Source organism: Poecilia reticulata, chromosome 18, assembly GCF_904066995.2.
Source record: "Poecilia reticulata chromosome 18, P_reticulata-male-v2, whole genome shotgun sequence".
Lineage (NCBI taxonomy): Eukaryota > Metazoa > Chordata > Actinopteri > Cyprinodontiformes > Poeciliidae > Poecilia > Poecilia reticulata.
This window is the reverse complement of record NC_088847.1, coordinates 2,916,685-2,938,714: the sequence shown is the minus strand read 5'-3', so window position 1 is coordinate 2,938,714 and position 22,030 is coordinate 2,916,685. Positions and strand designations below refer to the sequence as shown.

At 38.7% G+C, this 22,030-nt stretch overlaps 1 protein-coding gene across 1 annotated transcript in view; it reads left to right on the top strand.

Annotated features, from left to right (window-relative positions):
* The first annotated feature begins 2,833 nt into the window (after positions 1-2,833).
* Positions 2,834-22,030, top strand: part of zanl (zonadhesin, like) — a 43,226-nt gene continuing 24,029 nt past the window's right edge. The window contains exons 1-45 of the mRNA XM_081599598.1: positions 2,834-3,236; positions 3,354-3,619; positions 3,856-3,940; positions 4,137-4,289; positions 4,503-4,667; positions 4,753-4,850; positions 5,143-5,221; positions 6,869-7,231; positions 7,333-7,526; positions 7,650-7,791; positions 7,954-8,198; positions 8,461-8,609; positions 8,816-8,944; positions 9,173-9,311; positions 9,542-9,683; positions 10,286-10,482; positions 10,846-10,981; positions 11,134-11,199; positions 11,301-11,494; positions 11,619-11,760; positions 11,919-12,163; positions 12,425-12,573; positions 12,780-12,908; positions 13,139-13,277; positions 13,508-13,649; positions 14,265-14,461; positions 14,825-14,960; positions 15,113-15,178; positions 15,280-15,473; positions 15,598-15,739; positions 15,901-16,145; positions 16,407-16,555; positions 16,762-16,890; positions 17,121-17,259; positions 17,490-17,631; positions 18,247-18,443; positions 18,807-18,942; positions 19,095-19,160; positions 19,262-19,455; positions 19,580-19,721; positions 19,884-20,128; positions 20,390-20,538; positions 20,745-20,873; positions 21,102-21,240; positions 21,471-21,612. Coding sequence (XP_081455724.1) covers positions 2,948-3,236; positions 3,354-3,619; positions 3,856-3,940; positions 4,137-4,289; positions 4,503-4,667; positions 4,753-4,850; positions 5,143-5,221; positions 6,869-7,231; positions 7,333-7,526; positions 7,650-7,791; positions 7,954-8,198; positions 8,461-8,609; positions 8,816-8,944; positions 9,173-9,311; positions 9,542-9,683; positions 10,286-10,482; positions 10,846-10,981; positions 11,134-11,199; positions 11,301-11,494; positions 11,619-11,760; positions 11,919-12,163; positions 12,425-12,573; positions 12,780-12,908; positions 13,139-13,277; positions 13,508-13,649; positions 14,265-14,461; positions 14,825-14,960; positions 15,113-15,178; positions 15,280-15,473; positions 15,598-15,739; positions 15,901-16,145; positions 16,407-16,555; positions 16,762-16,890; positions 17,121-17,259; positions 17,490-17,631; positions 18,247-18,443; positions 18,807-18,942; positions 19,095-19,160; positions 19,262-19,455; positions 19,580-19,721; positions 19,884-20,128; positions 20,390-20,538; positions 20,745-20,873; positions 21,102-21,240; positions 21,471-21,612 — 7,255 coding nt within the window. The 5' untranslated portion in view covers positions 2,834-2,947. The remainder of the gene's footprint in view (positions 3,237-3,353; positions 3,620-3,855; positions 3,941-4,136; positions 4,290-4,502; positions 4,668-4,752; positions 4,851-5,142; positions 5,222-6,868; positions 7,232-7,332; positions 7,527-7,649; positions 7,792-7,953; positions 8,199-8,460; positions 8,610-8,815; positions 8,945-9,172; positions 9,312-9,541; positions 9,684-10,285; positions 10,483-10,845; positions 10,982-11,133; positions 11,200-11,300; positions 11,495-11,618; positions 11,761-11,918; positions 12,164-12,424; positions 12,574-12,779; positions 12,909-13,138; positions 13,278-13,507; positions 13,650-14,264; positions 14,462-14,824; positions 14,961-15,112; positions 15,179-15,279; positions 15,474-15,597; positions 15,740-15,900; positions 16,146-16,406; positions 16,556-16,761; positions 16,891-17,120; positions 17,260-17,489; positions 17,632-18,246; positions 18,444-18,806; positions 18,943-19,094; positions 19,161-19,261; positions 19,456-19,579; positions 19,722-19,883; positions 20,129-20,389; positions 20,539-20,744; positions 20,874-21,101; positions 21,241-21,470; positions 21,613-22,030) is intronic.

Below are 22,030 nucleotides of genomic sequence, written 5' to 3'. Positions count from 1 at the left end.
GATTCAAGTTTCTGGTTTTGCTCTTATGGGTGTGTGGATGCACGGCACGAAAGGCACAGCAAAGGTTAGTTATCAGCATCAAAAAAATAAATCATCACATTTTCAGAAGTAACCACATGTGATAATCCACATGTGATAATTATTGTAATAATAATAATGATTGCCTTATAAATGCCATATTTAAAAATATATTTCATTATTTTGTTTTCCCCAAATCTTCTAATGTATGGTCTATAATTAACTTCTTTTAAACCCCTTTGGAGTGTTGATTTTATGATATTTATATTATTTATATTTATTTATGTGGTGCAGTGACCTTTAGGATTTGACAGCCATTTTTAGATCTAATTTATTGTGCTAGATAAAGTTGTTAATGCACTGCAAAACATTTGAAGGTGGTTTAACTTGAAAATAAAAGTCCACCTTCTGCCTTTAAAATGTAATTTAAGTAAACAAGAAAAATGTTTTGGTTTAACACAGAAATTAAAGTTTATGAAGTTGTTTCAATAACAAGAAATAAGATGTGTAAACATTGATTTTTAAATTCATTAATCTTAACTTGTGAGTTTTAACAATGCTGCAATTTAAACAAAATAATTATTTCACAATATGCAAGAAAAAAATGTCCTCACTTAGCTAAAGAGCACACATTTGGGTGTAATTTTTTACTCACAATATCAACTTAAAATAGCTACTTATTTTACTTTAGAATAATTTAAATTCTTCTTACAAGTTACATGAATAAAATGTCTGATCTAACAATGAATTTTATGAAATATCACAACAAATTCTGCTCAAAAACATTCAGTATGAACAGAGCATCATACTCAAGTTTTGCAAACTGTTAGTTGCATTAAAATAAAAATGTGTCTTAATAGCACACAAGAGTTAGATCAATGTAACACATTTCCATCTCACTCATATATATAAAATATGCCTCTTAGCACTCGGGGAAATAGTTTCCACTCCTGTCTTTTTCTTTCAGTTTTTTAGGTGCTAGCCTAAAAACTCTAGTTTATTCAACTGTTGGAAGTTTGACAAAATCAATAAAAAGTTAACACAACTTACTGCTGTAAGTATATCTTTCAGAAACTCGCACATTTGGGTTCAAAATCTAAAACTCACTAAATGTATTTACTTGTAAAGTAGAAGATAGTAGACACAACTAAATGCGGCTCAAATGTTTTACAGTGTGGTATTGTTTCCAGCTCAGGGACATTTGCGTCTTCATGTCGTGTTATATGGTTTAAACCAGTCTTACCCAACAAGCTCTGCTAATTCCTAGAAAAACACTGAAAATCCATAATAGTATTTAAGACTTTAAATTGAAATAAGTTTTTATTCTTTCTTTCTTTTACAGCCTGCAGAGAAACCAGAGAGAAGATGGTATGTTGCCTTTGATTTCCTGTGTTTTAACTTGTCTAATATAAAAGGTTTTCCGATTTTACCTTTGCATCTTTCATGATGAATGACCACAGATTCGTGTCGCAGCTTGATACTTTGCATCCGCAGCACCTTGGTGTCCTTGGGAATATCATAAGCTTTATCTAATTACTACTTCTTATCTTCAACGTTTTCACCCTGCCTTCTTTTGTTGGAACAGTCCAAACATTCAAAGGAAAGCAAATAAGCATACATTTTGACATCAAGACTCTGAAACATTAATCATTTTTAACAGTGGAATTTTATTGTATGTTTTTCTAACTGTTTATTTGATGTAGGTTGGGTTTCAATCGTGGCTAGGGCCTTTCTGTCTGGAGAGGAAATGTTTTCCTCTCCATGCTTTAGGCTTCTCCAGGGACTTCAGCTTCTTCCTACCCTCCAAAAACATATAGTTAGAAGGAATGAGGCCCAATGAACAGAAGGGTTGTCCTGTAATTCAAATATTGTATGTTTGATTCCAATATCCTCCTGCCACATGCCAGTGTCCCAGGGGCAAGGCACTAAACCCCAATTTTCCTATAGACTTGCTGGTTTGTCAGAATGGCTTGTTGAATGGTGTCTAGTGTCAAGCATTTAGACTGGTCTATATTAGTCCATTTAACATTTACCTGCCTGCTCTTAAGGCCATTATTTGTGACAATGTGTATGGATGGTTGTCTGCCCTGCGTGTTTCTGTTTTGTCTTTAGAGGGATAGTAAACAAATTAATTAATAGAATTGAACCAAAATAAATAAATAATTAAATAAATAAATAAAGTTTGAATTTACTTTGCTGCACTTAATCCAGTTCAAAGAAACTGATTTGTATCCTTTGCACTCACTTGGTTTGGTGTGAAAGAGATTGTATATATAGTTTTTGTGAAACTTAAGTCTGCAAGAAACCTGTGACACAAAACAAACAGCTGACCTGTAGAATAGAATAGAATAGAATAGAATAGAATAGAATAGAATAGAATAGAATAGAATAGAATAGAATAGAATAGAATAGAGGAAATTCAGGTGTAACAGCAGCATTAAGATATTCAGGTTCACATTAAAAAAAATTAAAAAGTTATAAACATATATGTAAAAAATAACAATAATAATGCTCTGTAAAAGATTATAAGATAAAACTACTGTTCATTTATCAGTGAACTCTTATCCAAGGAATGTGCAACTGACAGATTTTTTTATATAAATGTATATAATGTACATTTGTATTTGTGCATTAAAAAGACAACATACTATTTACAATATATAAAAAAGAAAAGTAGTGCAGACAAAACGATGTGCAATCCCAGTAAAAATGTTAATTCAAATTAGTACAAACTGTGCAAATACCAGCAAGGATGTAAACACCTTTTGATTTTACTGGGAGCAGTGATGGTTCTGGTTCTGGAGCCCAGCAGCTGCTGGGACGAAAGATCTGATCTTAGTGCGTTTAGGATGAATCAGTCTGTTACTTAAGGAGCTGTCCAGTTGAGCAACAGTTTCACACATAGGGTGGGATACATTGTCCATCAGTGATGTTATTTTACTCAGATTCTCCCATCACGTGTGCTGGTTATCCTAGCATAAAGCTGGCCTTCCTGATGAGTTTATGGACCGCTGTAGATAAGCCCTGCAGTAATAAAATGGATCCATGTGTATCTGTCATGTCTTCCACAGCTGTGCTTACCTCATGTGATTTTAATGACGATAGTGAGCCATTCTGCAGCTTCATTCAGGACACCTCAGATAACAGTGACTGGACCCGACATAAAGGTCCAACACCAACAGAACACACTGGCCCCAGCGGAGACTACCCTGATGGAAGTAAGTATAACTACTCTTAGTTCTGGAACGTCCAACAATTGAGAGGTTTAATTTAAAATTCTAAAAGGGAAATCTTCATGAGACTATGAGTTGTCCTTTTGTGCTTCTGTTTTTCAGACGGTTATTATATCTACCATGAGGGTGACAATGTGGCTAATGGACAAAAAGCTCGTCTGCTGAGCCCCGTCATCTCCTCACCAGCGTCTAAGATCTGTATTCATTTCCGGTACTACATGTATGGATCCGACACACTCAACGAGTTGAAGGTTCTGTCAAAAACATCCGGCGGTGAGAGCGAGGTCTGGAAAAAGACAGGCTTTCAGAGTTCAGCCTGGTTGGGAGATTCTATCACAGTGTCCAAAGCAAGCAGTGAGAGTGTTACTGTGAGTGTTTCCACATTACTACAGACATTCTTTTAGTTAGGACAAACATGTAGGTGAAAGAAAAGAATAGACATTCTTATTTAAAATTACTTCTACACATCTAATTTGACGTGCTATTTATAAAAGGTAGAAATTATTTCATCATAACATTATGACCGCCCTACTAAGATGTAAAGAAGACAATGAAACGTATGTCTTCATGTTATCACTGATAATTATTTTTTGTCCATGCACAGATTGTGTTTGAGGCTCGAAGAGGGGTCTCTTCATCCTGTGACTCAGCTCTGGACAACATAGTCATTACTGAGGGAGAATGTCCTGGTGAGTTCTGACACACAAGCTTGTATTTCTTTCATATTTATTTCCAATGATTATTGTCATCTAATCCTATTTGTGACGAATCCTATCCCTCACCACTCCATAACCCCCTGTAACTCTTAACCTAAACCTAATTAGCACATTAACCATAATCTTATTTGAAAAGGTAAATGATTATATCCCTTGGTTTTCTCTACAGCTTGTGACTCTGAATGTGACTTTGACACTGCGGGCGATCTTTGTGGGTGGACAGTTCACAACGATAACCCAGAGGTGTTCGGTTTTACCCAATATACGGGGCCAACAGAGACAGAGGGCACCGGACCTGAGGACGACTTCTCAAAACCTGGATGTAAGGAGACTCTGTGTCTGGTTTTCAATCATCGTGTAACAAAAACTTATGCTAAATGAATAAAAAGGTGTTTTGCGTTGTTCTTACCAAAAAGACAACTTGTGTTACAGTTAGTCATTACAAATGGAAGTCTTAAGTCTTTATGTAAAAATTTAAAACAAAATTCCAAAAAAGTCTACGTAAATTATGACAATTGTTTGTATATGTGTGCAGTTGGAGAATACATGTTGCTGGATTCTTTTGAGGCTATCGCTGGAGAGAGTTCTCAACTCAGGAGTCCTGTGATACCATCCACCTCTGGATGTTTGGAACTCAGCTTTCATTACTACCTGTATGGTACCAGCACCACCATGGAAATCAGTGTCCATGCCATCACAGGTAAAATTATAGATTCAGCTAATGTTACAATGACAACTTTGCCATACTTACTTGGTTTGTTTCCTATTTATTTATTTTATAACAGGTGGAAGCCTTGGAAACCCATTATTTACAGTCAAAGGTAATCAGGGTCAGGGCTGGAAACCTGCAGAGGTTCGCCTGGAAGGAACTGGGAACATTCAGGTAAAATTCATGGAAGTAATTTGTTCTTTATTCTTGTATATGTATGATCAGGACCCTGAATCAGTCTGCTAGCTTTAAAAAGACTGGGTAAAGACTGCATGCCAAAGGTACTGCCCCAACAATTTAACATAACAATTTAACATGATACTTACACAATGTGCAAATAAAAGCAAAAGCTCTTTATGTGGGATAGGAAACCCATTTTAAACCTTTTTTGCTCAATCTCATTTAGGTTAAAAAAAACTGCTACATAAGGAAGTGTGTAAAATTTCTTGTTTTGATTTCTTTTCAGTTTGCAATTGTTGGCAAATATGGCGAAACACCGCTGACTGATGTTGCTGTTGATGCTGTGTGTATCAAGTCCTGCACCGGTAAGGAATTTATGGAGATAAATTAGTCTCATAAAGATTCACAAAGCGTACAATGAGATTTTGTATATGTACAAGTGTACAAGAAAAGCTCAGACTTGTTGCCATAGCAACTGATAATAATGCCACTTACATGTATCAGGATACAACACCAAATATATTTCCCACACAAACACCAGAACATTCATTCCATTTCAGTATCATGTTTTTAGGCTTGATGTGTATTTTGCCATTATTAATGAGTGACAGCTATGGGAGATTAGCTACTGCTGCCTGCCGCTACTAGCTAATATAACACTGCAGATGTTGGTTTGACCTCATTTAAAAACCTGCTCTACTGATGAATTGCTGTGTATGTAGGTCGCCTTTTTTTTGTTACTGAATCGAAACACGCCGAAATCAACATCACACCTGAATATTACGGTTGTCAAAGCATCTCCCTCGCTATTTTTTTCTAATGATTAAAACTTTTTCCTGACCTTGTTAGTTGTCGTAATGTTGACAATGCGTCTCTGTTAGCTTTACCTTTAAAGGGGTTTTGGGGTGCTGTGGCAGCACAAGGGTTAAGGATGGCCCATGTGAGGAGGCCTTAGACATCGCGGGTTTGAGTTCCGATCTAATAAACTTTTCTGCCTTCTTTCCAACAGGAAAGAAGGCTCTCTCATTGCCTTCTTTCCTGTTGGTTCACTGTCAAATGGAAGCCACTAGACCAGTGGTTCTTAACCTGGGTTCGATCGAACCCCAGGGGTTCGGTGAGTCGGTCTCAGGGGTTCGGCGGAGCCTCTGCAGCGGAGGTAAAGACACACTTGTGTAAAGTTGTGATGATGCCCCGCTTTGCCATCACATGCTGCAGAGGATCACGTTACATTGCTTAGCCAATCAGGGGATCACGTTACATTGCTTAGCCAATCAGTGCTGCGGATGAGCACTGATTGAAGGAGCTCCACACTCAGCATGGATTTGAACTTGTGTCTTTATTTACTTCAGCAAAGCTCACAGTTTTTGCCAAATTCTGTAGCTTTCGGTGTACTTCTAAATCTGCTCCTTGGTCGCATCTTTTCGGGGTCGCTACTGCCTCTAGTGCCTTGGGGGTGGTAACACAACTAATATAATTACATTGCTAAATCAGAATACCGCAAAGTCTTTATTATTTATTATTAATTTTTCAATCTCTTAAGAATGTAGAGCTAATTAAATGATCTAAACATGACCTTAAAGTGGTTCCAGTTTCTCTCGATGGCCAACCGGTTGAAACTGTGGCAAATTTTAAATATCTTGGGATGTTCCTGGACAGTCAGCTCAACTTTGCTGAAAACACTGACTAAATTTTGAATAACTGTTCTCAGAGACTCTACCTTTTAAGAAGACTTGGTGATCTTTGGGGTGACTCCTACGTCTTGAATTTGGGGGGGGAAAAAAATCATATTTTATTTATCGCTACAGAAGGGTTCAGTGAATGTGCATATGAATCTGGTGGGTTCGGTACCTTAAAAAAGGTTAAGAACCACTGCTCTAGAGACAATAAAACCGTAAAAAACGTAGACTGAGTGTTTTTATTTAACTTCCTGAATGTACATAAACCATCTTTGCATAATAGAACATTGAAACAATACAATTAATTTCTGAAAATTTCCCTTTACTTAAATTTAGCTCTGCCAACTACACCGAAACCCCCAACCCATGGACCAACTACACCTAAACCACCAACTCCTCGACCAACTACACCGAAACCCCCAACCCATGGACCAACTACACCTAAACCACCAACTCCTCGACCAACTACACCGAAACCCCCAACCCATGGACCAACTACACCTAAACCACCAACTCCTCGACCAACTACACCGAAACCCCCAACCCATGGACCAACTACACCTAAACCACCAACTCCTCGTCCAACTACACCTAAACCACCAACTCTTCGACCAACTACACCGAAACCCCCAACCCATGGACCAACTACACCTAAACCACCAACTCCTCGTCCAACTACACCTAAACCACCAACATCACGTATGATACATTTTGGACTATCTTCACTTTTTCTAACACTAACGATTTAATCAATCTCATTCCAAAAGTTTAATCTGCTGTTTTCCTGTTTCTGTGAACAGAACCATGTCCACCTAATGCAGAGTATATAGATTGTGGTCCAGCTTGTATCCCTACATGCATGGAACCTTCCACCAACTGTTCTGGCTCCTGCATCAGTGGATGCTTCTGCAAACCTGGATTTGTCTTCAAGGGACGAAAGTGTGTTCCACTGGATAAATGTGGCTGTTTGGATGATGACAAGAACTATTATGAGGTCAGATGCCATTTCATGACAACATATCTCTAATTTAAAAATAACAAACATAAGAAGCAGCTCATGGCTCTGCTCCTCCAGGTGAGTCCAGCAACTGATTTCTTGTTTTTCTTCTTATTTCAGCCCGGTGAGCTAGTATCAGGAGATGGGTGTTCAAAGCTGTGTCGCTGTTTGGGGAACTACACCTTTGAATGTGTTGATAACTCCTGTGATCCAACTGAAGAGTGTCGAGAGGTTAATGGTGTTTCTAGCTGCTATCCTAAAGGTAATGATGCCTCAAATATTGGCATTTTCAACAACTGTTTAGCTCTCAAACATGTAACAGAAGTAATTTTCATGCACTAGAACATTTAGAACAAACTGTATGTATCAGAAAGCACTGCTAAGAATCATGTGATGTGTAGCTTGTAGTTTTTCTTTCCCCTAGGTACATCAACATGCGTAGCAAGTGGAGATCCTCACTACACAACCTTTGACAAACACAAATACAACTTCATGGGCAACTGCAGCTATCTGATGTCTGCACCTTGCAACACCACAAGTCTGCCGTACTTTGAGGTCCACACAGACAACGAATACCGATACAACAGGCCCACCATCTCCTATGTCAAGGCTGTGCATGTATATGTGTACATGATGAAGATCTCCATTCTCAAAGGTGGAACTGTGCAGGTAGGAAATACTGGGAAAAAGTTCAGAATTGCACTTGTTGATTAGTCAGCATTGTCATCACAGCTGCTCTGAACATCTGGACCATCTTTTGAGATTCATGAAGCTCTTGCTTCTGACAGTATTTTTTTATATTTTATTTATTATGGTTAATGTTTTCATTTTGGTAATTGGAATAAAAATCATTTGCTGTGTTTTAGTGACAACATTTCCTGTTTCATATCATGGATCTTCATGGTTTTCCTCACCTGCTTTTTCCATCCAGGTGAATGGGACCAATGTAAACCTTCCAGTGAGTCCATCCCCTGGTGTGTCTGTCTTCAAGTCAGGAATACATTACACCGTGTCCACAAACTTTGGCTTAACTGTTCGCTATGATGGAAACCACTTCATGGACATCAAAGTGATCAAGGAGTGAGTGATGACCTCACTTTTTATTAACTTCTGCTGTCGTTTCTTCTGTTCTTCTACTGAAGCAGAGACAGTTTATGGTTCATATGTCTCAAATCCATGGACATCATAAGACATTGAGACAAAAAGCCACCAATATTTCTGAAGAAACATTAATCTCACTTACATTACTACAGAAGTATTAACCAGAAATGTTCTGTGAACCACAGCTATGAGGACAAACTGTGTGGACTGTGTGGAGATTACAATGGAAACACTAAAGACGACTTCCGTAAACCAGATGGATCCTTGACAAGCGATCCAAACGACTTTGGTCACAGCTGGAACACTGATCCAGAGTGAGTATTGGACAAATAAAAACAGATCCTGAAAACCAACAAAATGCTGTTTCTTTAAAAATATATATATATAATTTCTAAAGGGAATGAATGAGTTTTCAAATCTAACTTTAGGCCTATTCAGATGAATTCATCTTTCTTTTGATTCTGTTTGATTTATTCAGTTTATTTAGTTCAGTCCAATTAGCATAATGAATAGTAATTGATGAGCCCAACTCGTGCTGACAGGTGCAATCAGAAACCTAACACCACCATTCCTGGATGTGATCAAGAAGAGGAGGATCTTTATGAGAGCTCTGGATACTGTGGCATCCTGCTGGATAAAAACGGGCCCTTCGCTGCGTGCCACCCCAAAGTCAACCCAAACGTAAGTGGAGTCTAGTAGGAACATTTTATCTGCCAGGCAGCTTTACTGATGTTGTAAAAACCACAGATTATAACAGCTATGAAGAACAATGTAATTTATGAGGAACTCTTCATAGTCAAACTGAGTCCTTTGATGACTGAATGGTTGCTGCTGCTTTCTGTGACACATTCAACATTAGATCAGAGACACCATTAGTACTGTAACTCAGCAAATGAATTGTTTGTTTTCAGAATTACTTCAGGGACTGTGTGTTTGACTTGTGTGAACTGGATGGAGCCAGACCCATTCTATGTGAAGCTATTGAGGCCTATGTCACTGAGTGCCAGGACCGTGGAGTCACCATTGGACCCTGGAGGAATGAAAGTTTCTGTCGTGAGTATTGAAGCTGTGAACGACTAGATGGAGGTTAGAGTGAAGGCTGTGGTGGTTTATGATGCTCAGCTAAATTACTAACGAGCTAAAAATAGTTCCTACAACATGGACTTCATCACAGCTTCCATCAAATGATCAATACGATTAGCAAAGATCAACATTTGATGATCATTGCCACCAAATGTTAGCATTTGATAGCAATGCTAACATTACTATCAAATGTGTCCAGCAATAAACGTCAGTTTTGTAACATGATGAAAGTGTTTCAGGACATTCTAGATCCAAATGGCTTCATAAAGATAATCAGTTATGTTTTCTGTTAATTTCTGGGCATTAAGGTAATTTAACCACAATTACATCTTCTCTGTCAGCTCTTAGGTTCAACTTTTTCATTGTGGTGAAGTTTTTAGATTCTCTGTCTAAACAGAAAACTGACTTGTTTTCTTCCTAAAGATGTTTTGTTCAATCTAAATCTGTGAGATATACCCAGATTATATATGAACAAAGTTAGCATCAAATCTACCTGACTAACAGCCACTATTTAAAACAAATAACTACTGCACTTCTGCCCCTATAATTGACTTTTGGCTGTTTTCTCTTAGCACTGAACTGCAGCAGTAACAGCCACTATGAGCCCTGTGCTGACCCCTGTCAGGAGACGTGCTCTGGAAGACCTTCCTCCTGTGGCGGACCGTGCTCTGAGGCGTGTGTGTGTGATCCTGGTTATGTGCTAAGTGCTGGAAAGTGTGTCGCAAGTAATACTTGTGGCTGCAATCACACAAACGGACAGTATTATGAGGTACAGTGAGACAAATGCAAACAATACAAACTATATTGTTCTTTGCTTGTGGTGTTGTGTGATGAACCAAGACAAAGTTCTGCACCATTGTAAAAGGAAGAAAATTACACATAATTTTTTAATATTTTAAATGTATAAAAATCTTAAAACTCAGTTTATATTTCTATGAAGCTTTGTTTACTTAGTTTTCTAATCTCATATTTAACCCAATAAACTTCTCTTAATATTCTCTGAATCTACTTGTCATCCCAGTCCAACATGCACTTTAGTGTCTTTGTTAAATGAACAGTTGCTAAGAGATAATCAGCTTCTGTTTCCACGATTTTACTGTGTGAGATTTTGAGCTACTTGTGTTTGTTTCAGCCTGGAGAGGAGTTCTATGTGGAGGACTGTAAGCTGAAGTGCAAGTGTAATGCTCCATTTGTTACCTGTGTGGCGTCACAGTGTCCCCCGACGCACGAGTGCAAAGTGCAGGATGGAGAGTTGGGCTGCTATCCTAGTAAGTTTATCTCCTCTCAAAGTAAAGAGAACAGTTACCACAAGAACATCTAGTCAACCCAGACCAAGACCAACAAGTTGATTTGGTTTCATGTTCACATTACAAATGTTTTCATCTGATGTTTTCATGAGTTATTATTTTTATGTGAACAGAACCAACTCCTCCACCAACTAAACCACCAACTCCTCCACCAACTACACCTAAACCACCAACATCCCGTATGATACATTTTGGACTATCTTCACTTTTTCTAACACTAACGATTTAATCAATCTCATTCCAAAAGTTTAATCTGCTGTTTTCCTGTTTCTGTGAACAGAACCGTGTCCACCTAATGCAGAGTATATAGATTGTGGTCCAGCTTGTATCCCTACATGCATGGAACCTTCCACCAACTGTTCTGGCTCCTGCATCAGTGGATGCTTCTGCAAACCTGGATTTGTCTTCAAGGGACGAAAGTGTGTTCCACTGGATAAATGTGGCTGTTTGGATGATGACAAGAACTATTATGAGGTCAGATGCCATTTCATGACAACATATCTCTAATTTAAAAATAACAAAACATAAGAAGCAGCTCATGGCTCTGCTCCTCCAGGTGAGTCCAGCTACTGATTTCTTGTTTTTCTTCTTATTTCAGCCCGGTGAGCTAGTATCAGGAGATGGGTGTTCAAAGCTGTGTCGCTGTTTGGGGAACTACACCTTTGAATGTGTTGATAACTCCTGTGATCCAACTGAAGAGTGTCGAGAGGTTAATGGTGTTTCTAGCTGCTATCCTAAAGGTAACGATGCCTCAAATATTGGCATTTTCAACAACTGTTTAGCTCTCAAACATGTAACAGAAGTAATTTTCATGCACTAGAACATTTAGAACTGTATGTATCAGAAAGCACTGCTAAGAATCATGTGATGTGTAGCTTGTAGTTTTTCTTTCCCCTAGGTACATCAACATGCGTAGCAAGTGGAGATCCTCACTACACAACCTTTGACAAACACAAATACAACTTCATGGGCAACTGCAGCTATCTGATGTCTGCACCTTGCAACACCACAAGTCTGCCGTACTTTGAGGTCCACACAGACAACGAATACCGATACAACAGGCCCACCATCTCCTATGTCAAGGCTGTGCATGTATATGTGTACATGATGAAGATCTCCATTCTCAAAGGTGGAACTGTGCAGGTAGGAAATACTGGGAAAAAGTTCAGAATTACACTTGTTGATTAGTCAGCATTGTCATCACAGCTGCTCTGAACATCTGGACCATCTTTTGAGATTCATGAAGCTCTTGCTTCTGACAGTATTTTTTTATATTTTATTTATTATGGTTAATGTTTTCATTTTGGTAATTGGAATAAAAATCATTTGCTGTGTTTTAGTGACAACATTTCCTGTTTCATATCATGGTTCTTCATGGTTTCCTCACCTGCTTTTTCCATCCAGGTGAATGGGACCAATGTAAACCTTCCAGTGAGTCCATCCCCTGGTGTGTCTGTCTTCAAGTCAGGAATACATTACACCGTGTCCACAAACTTTGGCTTAACTGTTCGCTATGATGGAAACCACTTCATGGACATCAAAGTGATCAAGGAGTGAGTGATGACCTCACTTTTTATTAACTTCTGCTGTCGTTTCTTCTGTTCTTCTACTGAAGCAGAGACAGTTTATGGTTCATATGTCTCAAATCCATTGACATCATAAGACATTGAGACAAAAAGCCACCAATATTTCTGAGGAAACATTAATCTCACTTACATTACTACAGAAGTATTAACCAGAAATGTTCTGTGAACTACAGCTATGAGGACAAACTGTGTGGAATGTGTGGAGATTACAATGGAAACACTAAAGACGACTTCCGTAAACCAGATGGATCCTTGACAAGCGATCCAAACGACTTTGGTCACAGCTGGAACACTGACCCAGAGTGAGTATTGGACAAATAAAAACAGATCCTGAAAACCAACAAAATTCTGTTTCTTTAAAAATATATATATATATAATTTCAAAAGGAAATGAATGAGTTTTCAAATCTAACTTTAGGCCTATTCAGATGAATTCATCTTTCTTTTGATTCTGTTTGATTTATTCAGTTTATTTAGTTCAGTCCAATTAGCATAATGAATAGTAATTGATGAGCCCAACTCGTGCTGACAGGTGCAATCAGAAACCTAACACCACCATTCCTGGATGTGATCAAGAAGAGGAGGATCTTTATGAGAGCTCTGGATACTGTGGCATCCTGCTGGATAAAAACGGGCCCTTCGCTGCGTGCCACCCCAAAGTCAACCCAAACGTAAGTGGAGTCTAGTAGGAACATTTTATCTGCCAGGCAGCTTTACTGATGTTGTAAAAACCACAGATTATAACAGCTATGAAGAACAATGTAATTAATGAGGAACTCTTCATAGTCAAACTGAGTCCTTTGATGACTGAATGGTTGCTGCTGCTTTCTGTGACACATTCAACATTAGATCAGAGACACCATTAGTACTGTAACTCAGCAAATGAATTGTTTGTTTTCAGAATTACTTCAGGGACTGTGTGTTTGACTTGTGTGAACTGGATGGAGCCAGACCCATTCTCTGTGAAGCTATTGAGGCCTATGTCACTGAGTGCCAGGACCGTGGAGTCACCATTGGACCCTGGAGGAATGAAAGTTTCTGTCGTGAGTATTGAAGCTGTGAACGACTAGATGGAGGTTAGAGTGAAGGCTGTGGTGGTTTATGATGCTCAGCTAAATTACTAACGAGCTAAAAATAGTTCCTACAACATGGACTCCATCACAGCTTCCCTCAAATGATCAATACGATTAGCAAAGATCAACATTTGATGCTCATTGCCACCAAATGTTAGCATTTGATAGCAATGCTAACATTGCAATGCTAACATTACTATCAAATGTGTCCAGCAATAAACTTCAGTTTTGTGACATGATGAAGGTGTTTCAGGACATTCTAGATCCAAATGGCTTCATCAAAAAAATCAGTTATGTTTTCTGTTTATTTCTGGGCATTAAGGTAATTTAACAACAATTAAATCTTCTCTGTCAGCTCTTAGGTTCAACTTTTTCATTGTGGTGAAGTTTTAGATTCTCTGTCTAAACAGAAAACTGACTTGTTTTCTTCCTAAAGATGTTTTGTTCACTCTAAATCTGTGAGATATACCCAGATTATATATGAACAAAGTTAGCATCAAATCTACCTGACTAACAGCCACTATTTAAAACAAATAACTACTGCACTTCTGCCCCCATAATTGACTTTTGTCTGTTTTCTCTTAGCACTGAACTGCAGCAGTAACAGCCACTATGAGCCCTGTGCTGACCCCTGTCAGGAGACGTGCTCTGGAAGACCTTCCTCCTGTGGCGGACCGTGCTCTGAGGCGTGTGTGTGTGATCCTGGTTATGTGCTAAGTGCTGGAAAGTGTGTCGCAAGTAATACTTGTGGCTGCAATCACACAAACGGACAGTATTATGAGGTACAGTGAGACAAATGCAAACAATACAAACTATATTGTTCTTTGCTTGTGGTGTTGTGTGATGAACCAAGACAAAGTTCTGCACCATTGTAAAAGGAAGAAAATTACACATAATTTTTTAATATTTTAAATGTATAAAAATCTTAAAACTCAGTTTATATTTCTATGAAGCTTTGTTTACTTAGTTTTCTAATCTCATATTTAACCCAATAAACTTCTCTTAATATTCTCTGAATCTACTTGTCATCCCAGTCCAACATGCACTTTAGTGTCTTTGTTAAATGAACAGTTGCTAAGAGATAATCAGCTTCTGTTTCCACGATTTTACTGTGTGAGATTTTGAGCTACTTGTGTTTGTTTCAGCCTGGAGAGGAGTTCTATGTGGAGGACTGTAAGCTGAAGTGCAAGTGTAATGCTCCATTTGTTACCTGTGTGGCGTCACAGTGTCCCCCGACGCACGAGTGCAAAGTGCAGGATGGAGAGTTGGGCTGCTATCCTAGTAAGTTTATCTCCTCTCAAAGTAAAGAGAACAGTTACCACAAGAACATCTAGTCAACCCAGACCAAGACCAACAAGTTGATTTGGTTTCATGTTCACATTACAAATGTTTTCATCTGATGTTTTCATGAGTTATTATTTTTATGTGAACAGAACCAACTCCTCCACCAACTAAACCACCAACTCCTCCACCAACTACACCTAAACCACCAACATCCCGTATGATACATTTTGGACTATCTTCACTTTTTCTAACACTAACGATTTAATCAATCTCATTCCAAACGTTTAATCTGCTGTTTTCCTGTTTCTGTGAACAGAACCTTGTCCACCTAATGCAGAGTATATAGATTGTGGTCCAGCTTGTATCCCTACATGCATGGAACCTTCCACCAACTGTTCTGGCTCCTGCATCAGTGGATGCTTCTGCAAACCTGGATTTGTCTTCAAGGGACGAAAGTGTGTTCCACTGGATAAATGTGGCTGTTTGGATGATGACAAGAACTATTATGAGGTCAGATGCCATTTCATGACAACATATCTCTAATTTAAAAATAACAAAACATAAGAAGCAGCTCATGGCTCTGCTCCTCCAGGTGAGTCCAGCTACTGATTTCTTGTTTTTCTTCTTATTTCAGCCCGGTGAGCTAGTATCAGGAGATGGGTGTTCAAAGCTGTGTCGCTGTTTGGGGAACTACACCTTTGAATGTGTTGATAACTCCTGTGATCCAACTGAAGAGTGTCGAGAGGTTAATGGTGTTTCTAGCTGCTATCCTAAAGGTAACGATGCCTCAAATATTGGCATTTTCAACAACTGTTTAGCTCTCAAACATGTAACAGAAGTAATTTTCATGCACTCGAACATTTAGAACAAACTGTATGTATCAGAAAGCACTGCTAAGAATCATGTGATGTGTAGCTTGTAGTTTTTTTTCCCCTAGGTACATCAACATGCGTAGCAAGTGGAGATCCTCACTACACAACCTTTGACAAACACAAATACAACTTCATGGGCAACTGCAGCTATCTGATGTCTGCACCTTGCAACACCACAAGTCTGCCGTACTTTGAGGTCCACACAGACAACGAATACCGATACAACACGCCCACCATCTCCTATGTCAAGGCTGTGCATGTATATGTGTACATGATGAAGATCTCCATTCTCAAAGGTGGAACTGTGCAGGTAGGAAATACTGGGAAAAAGTTCAGAATTACACTTGTTGATTAGTCAGCATTGTCATCACAGCTGCTCTGAACATCTGGACCATCTTTTGAGATTCATGAAGCTCTTGCTTCTGACAGTATTTTTTTATATTTTATTTATTATGGTTAATGTTTTCATTTTGGTAATTGGAATAAAAATCATTTGCTGTGTTTTAGTGACAACATTTCCTGTTTCATATCATGGTTCTTCATGGTTTCCTCACCTGCTTTTTCCATCCAGGTGAATGGGACCAATGTAAACCTTCCAGTGAGTCCATCCCCTGGTGTGTCTGTCTTCAAGTCAGGAATACATTACACCGTGTCCACAAACTTTGGCTTAACTGTTCGCTATGATGGAAACCACTTCATGGACATCAAAGTGATCAAGGAGTGAGTGATGACCTCACTTTTTATTAACTTCTGCTGTCGTTTCTTCTGTTCTTCTATTGAAGCAGAGACAGTTTATGGTTCATATGTCTCAAATTCATGGACATCATAAGATGCTGAGACAAAAAGCCACCAATATTTCTGAAGAAACATTAATCTCACTTACATTACCACAGAAGTATTAACCAGATATTTTCTGTGAACCACAGCTATGAGGACAAACTGTGTGGAATGTGTGGAGATTACAATGGAAACACTAAAGACGACTTCCGTAAACCAGATGGATCCTTGACAAGCGATCCAAACGACTTTGGTCACAGCTGGAACACTGACCCAGAGTGAGTATTGGACAAATAAAAACAGATCCTGAAAACCAACAAAATTCTGTTTCTTTAAAAAAATATATATATATAATTTCAAAAGGAAATGAATGAGTTTTCAAATCTAACTTTAGGCCTATTCAGATGAATTCATCTTTCTTTTGATTCTGTTTGATTTATTCAGTTTATTTAGTTCAGTCCAATTAGCATAATGAATAGTAATTGATGAGCCCAACTCGTGCTGACAGGTGCAATCAGAAACCTAACACCACCATTCCTGGATGTGATCAAGAAGAGGAGGATCTTTATGAGAGCTCTGGATACTGTGGCATCCTGCTGGATAAAAACGGGCCCTTCGCTGCGTGCCACCCCAAAGTCAACCCAAACGTAAGTGGAGTCTAGTAGGAACATTTTATCTGCCAGGCAGCTTTACTGATGTTGTAAAAACCACAGATTATAACAGCTATGAAGAACAATGTAATTAATGAGGAACTCTTCATAGTCAAACTGAGTCCTTTGATGCCTGAATGGTTGCTGCTGCTTTCTGTGACACATTCAACATTAGATCAGAGACACCATTAGTACTGTAACTCAGCAAATGAATTGTTTGTTTTCAGAATTACTTCAGGGACTGTGTGTTTGACTTGTGTGAACTGGATGGAGCCAGACCCATTCTCTGTGAAGCTATTGAGGCCTATGTCACTGAGTGCCAGGACCGTGGAGTCACCATTGGACCCTGGAGGAATGAAAGTTTCTGTCGTGAGTATTGAAGCTGTGAACGACTAGATGGAGGTTAGAGTGAAGGCTGTGGTGGTTTATGATGCTCAGCTAAATTACTAACGAGCTAAAAATAGTTCCTACAACATGGACTTCATCACAGCTTCCATCAAATGATCAATACGATTAGCAAAGATCAACATTTGATGCTCATTGCCACCAAATGTTAGCATTTGATAGCAATGCTAACATTGCAATGCTAACATTACTATCAAATGTGTCCAGCAATAAACTTCAGTTTTGTGACATGATGAAGGTGTTTCAGGACATTCTAGATCCAAATGGCTTCATCAAAAAAATCAGTTATGTTTTCTGTTTATTTCTGGGCATTAAGGTAATTTAACAACAATTAAATCTTCTCTGTCAGCTCTTAGGTTCAACTTTTTCATTGTGGTGAAGTTTTAGATTCTCTGTCTAAACAGAAAACTGACTTGTTTTCTTCCTAAAGATGTTTTGTTCACTCTAAATCTGTGAGATATACCCAGATTATATATGAACAAAGTTAGCATCAAATCTACCTGACTAACAGCCACTATTTAAAACAAATAACTACTGCACTTCTGCCCCCATAATTGACTTTTGTCTGTTTTCTCTTAGCACTGAACTGCAGCAGTAACAGCCACTATGAGCCCTGTGCTGACCCCTGTCAGGAGACGTGCTCTGGAAGACCTTCCTCCTGTGGCGGACCGTGCTCTGAGGCGTGTGTGTGTGATCCTGGTTATGTGCTAAGTGCTGGAAAGTGTGTCGCAAGTAATACTTGTGGCTGCAATCACACAAACGGACAGTATTATGAGGTACAGTGAGACAAATGCAAACAATACAAACTATATTGTTCTTTGCTTGTGGTGTTGTGTGATGAACAAAGACAAAGTTCTGCAACATTGTAAAAGGAAGAAAATTAAACATAATTTTTAAATATTTTAAATGTATAAAAATCTTAAAACTCAGTTTATATTTCTATGAAGCTTTGTTTACTTAGTTTTCTATTCTCATATTTAACCCAATGAACTTCTCTTAATATTCTCTGAATCTACTTGTCATCCCAGTCCAACATGCACTTTAGTGTCTTTGTTAAATGAACAGTTGCTAAGAGATAACCAGCTTCTGTTTCCACGATTTTACTGTGTGAGATTTTGAGCTACTTGTGTTTGTTTCAGCCTGGAGAGGAGTTCTATGTGGAGGACTGTAAGCTGAAGTGCAAGTGTAATGCTCCATTTGTTACCTGTGTGGCGTCACAGTGTCCCCCGACGCACGAGTGCAAAGTGCAGGATGGAGAGTTGGGCTGCTATCCTAGTAAGTTTATCTCCTCTCAAAGTAAAGAGAACAGTTACCACAAGAACATCTAGTCAACCCAGACCAAGACCAACAAGTTGATTTGGTTTCATGATCTCGTTACAAATGTTTTCATCTGATGTTTTCATGAGTTATTATTTTTATGTGAACAGAACCAACTCCTCCACCAACTAAACCACCAACTCCTCCACCAACTACACCTAAACCACCAACATCCCGTATGATACATTTTGGACTATCTTCACTTTTTCTAACACTAACGATTTAATCAATCTCATTCCAAAAGTTTAATCTGCTGTTTTCCTGTTTCTGTGAACAGAACCATGTCCACCTAATGCAGAGTATATAGATTGTGGTCCAGCTTGTATCCCTACATGCATGGAACCTTCCACCAACTGTTCTGGCTCCTGCATCAGTGGATGCTTCTGCAAACCTGGATTTGTCTTCAAGGGACGAAAGTGTGTTCCACTGGATAAATGTGGCTGTTTGGATGATGACAAGAACTATTATGAGGTCAGATGCCATTTCATGACAACATATATCTAATTTAAAAATAACAAAACATAAGAAGCAGCTCATGGCTCTGCTCCTCCAGGTGAGTCCAGCTACTGATTTCTTGTTTTTCTTCTTATTTCAGCCCGGTGAGCTAGTATCAGGAGATGGGTGTTCAAAGCTGTGTCGCTGTTTGGGGAACTACACCTTTGAATGTGTTGATAACTCCTGTGATCCAACTGAAGAGTGTCGAGAGGTTAATGGTGTTTCTAGCTGCTATCCTAAAGGTAACGATGCCTCAAATATTGGCATTTTCAACAACTGTTTAGCTCTCAAACATGTAACAGAAGTAATTTTCATGCACTCGAACATTTAGAACAAACTGTATGTATCAGAAAGCACTGCTAAGAATCATGTGATGTGTAGCTTGTAGTTTTTCTTTCCCCTAGGTACATCAACATGCGTAGCAAGTGGAGATCCTCACTACACAACCTTTGACAAACACAAATACAACTTCATGGGCAACTGCAGCTATCTGATGTCTGCACCTTGCAACACCACAAGTCTGCCGTACTTTGAGGTCCACACAGACAACGAATACCGATACAACACGCCCACCATCTCCTATGTCAAGGCTGTGCATGTATATGTGTACATGATGAAGATCTCCATTCTCAAAGGTGGAACTGTGCAGGTAGGAAATACTGGGAAAAAGTTCAGAATTACACTTGTTGATTAGTCAGCATTGTCATCACAGCTGCTCTGAACATCTGGACCATCTTTTGAGATTCATGAAGCTCTTGCTTCTGACAGTATTTTTTTATATTTTATTTATTATGGTTAATGTTTTCATTTTGGTAATTGGAATAAAAATCATTTGCTGTGTTTTAGTGACAACATTTCCTGTTTCATATCATGGTTCTTCATGGTTTCCTCACCTGCTTTTTCCATCCAGGTGAATGGGACCAATGTAAACCTTCCAGTGAGTCCATCCCCTGGTGTGTCTGTCTTCAAGTCAGGAATACATTACACCGTGTCCACAAACTTTGGCTTAACTGTTCGCTATGATGGAAACCACTTCATGGACATCAAAGTGATCAAGGAGTGAGTGATGACCTCACTTTTTATTAACTTCTGCTGTCGTTTCTTCTGTTCTTCTACTGAAGCAGAGACAGTTTATGGTTCATATGTCTCAAATCCATTGACATCATAAGACATTGAGACAAAAAGCCACCAATATTTCTGAGGAAACATTAATCTCACTTACATTACTACAGAAGTATTAACCAGAAATGTTCTGTGAACTACAGCTATGAGGACAAACTGTGTGGACTGTGTGGAGATTACAATGGAAACACTAAAGACGACTTCCGTAAACCAGATGGATCCTTGACAAGCGATCCAAACGACTTTGGTCACAGCTGGAACACTGATCCAGAGTGAGTATTGGACAAATAAAAACAGATCCTGAAAACCAACAAAATTCTGTTTCTTTAAAAATATATATATATAATTTCAAAAGGAAATGAATGAGTTTTCAAATCTAACTTTAGGCCTATTCAGATGAATTCATCTTTCTTTTGATTCTGTTTGATTTATTCAGTTTATTTAGTTCAGTCCAATTAGCATAATGAATAGTAATTGATGAGCCCAACTCGTGCTGACAGGTGCAATCAGAAACCTAACACCACCATTCCTGGATGTGATCAAGAAGAGGAGGATCTTTATGAGAGCTCTGGATACTGTGGCATCCTGCTGGATAAAAACGGGCCCTTCGCTGCGTGCCACCCCAAAGTCAACCCAAACGTAAGTGGAGTCTAGTAGGAACATTTTATCTGCCAGGCAGCTTTACTGATGTTGTAAAAACCACAGATTATAACAGCTATGAAGAACAATGTAATTAATGAGGAACTCTTCATAGTCAAACTGAGTCCTTTGATGACTGAATGGTTGCTGCTGCTTTCTGTGACACATTCAACATTAGATCAGAGACACCATTAGTACTGTAACTCAGCAAATGAATTGTTTGTTTTCAGAATTACTTCAGGGACTGTGTGTTTGACTTGTGTGAACTGGATGGAGCCAGACCCATTCTCTGTGAAGCTATTGAGGCCTATGTCACTGAGTGCCAGGACCGTGGAGTCACCATTGGACCCTGGAGGAATGAAAGTTTCTGTCGTGAGTATTGAAGCTGTGAACGACTAGATGGAGGTTAGAGTGAAGGCTGTGGTGGTTTATGATGCTCAGCTAAATTACTAACGAGCTAAAAATAGTTCCTACAACATGGACTTCATCACAGCTTCCATCAAATGATCAATACGATTAGCAAAGATCAACATTTGATGCTCATTGCCACCAAATGTTAGCATTTGATAGCAATGCTAACATTGCAATGCTAACATTACTATCAAATGTGTCCAGCAATAAACTTCAGTTTTGTGACATGATGAAGGTGTTTCAGGACATTCTAGATCCAAATGGCTTCATCAAAAAAATCAGTTATGTTTTCTGTTTATTTCTGGGCATTAAGGTAATTTAACAACAATTAAATCTTCTCTGTCAGCTCTTAGGTTCAACTTTTTCATTGTGGTGAAGT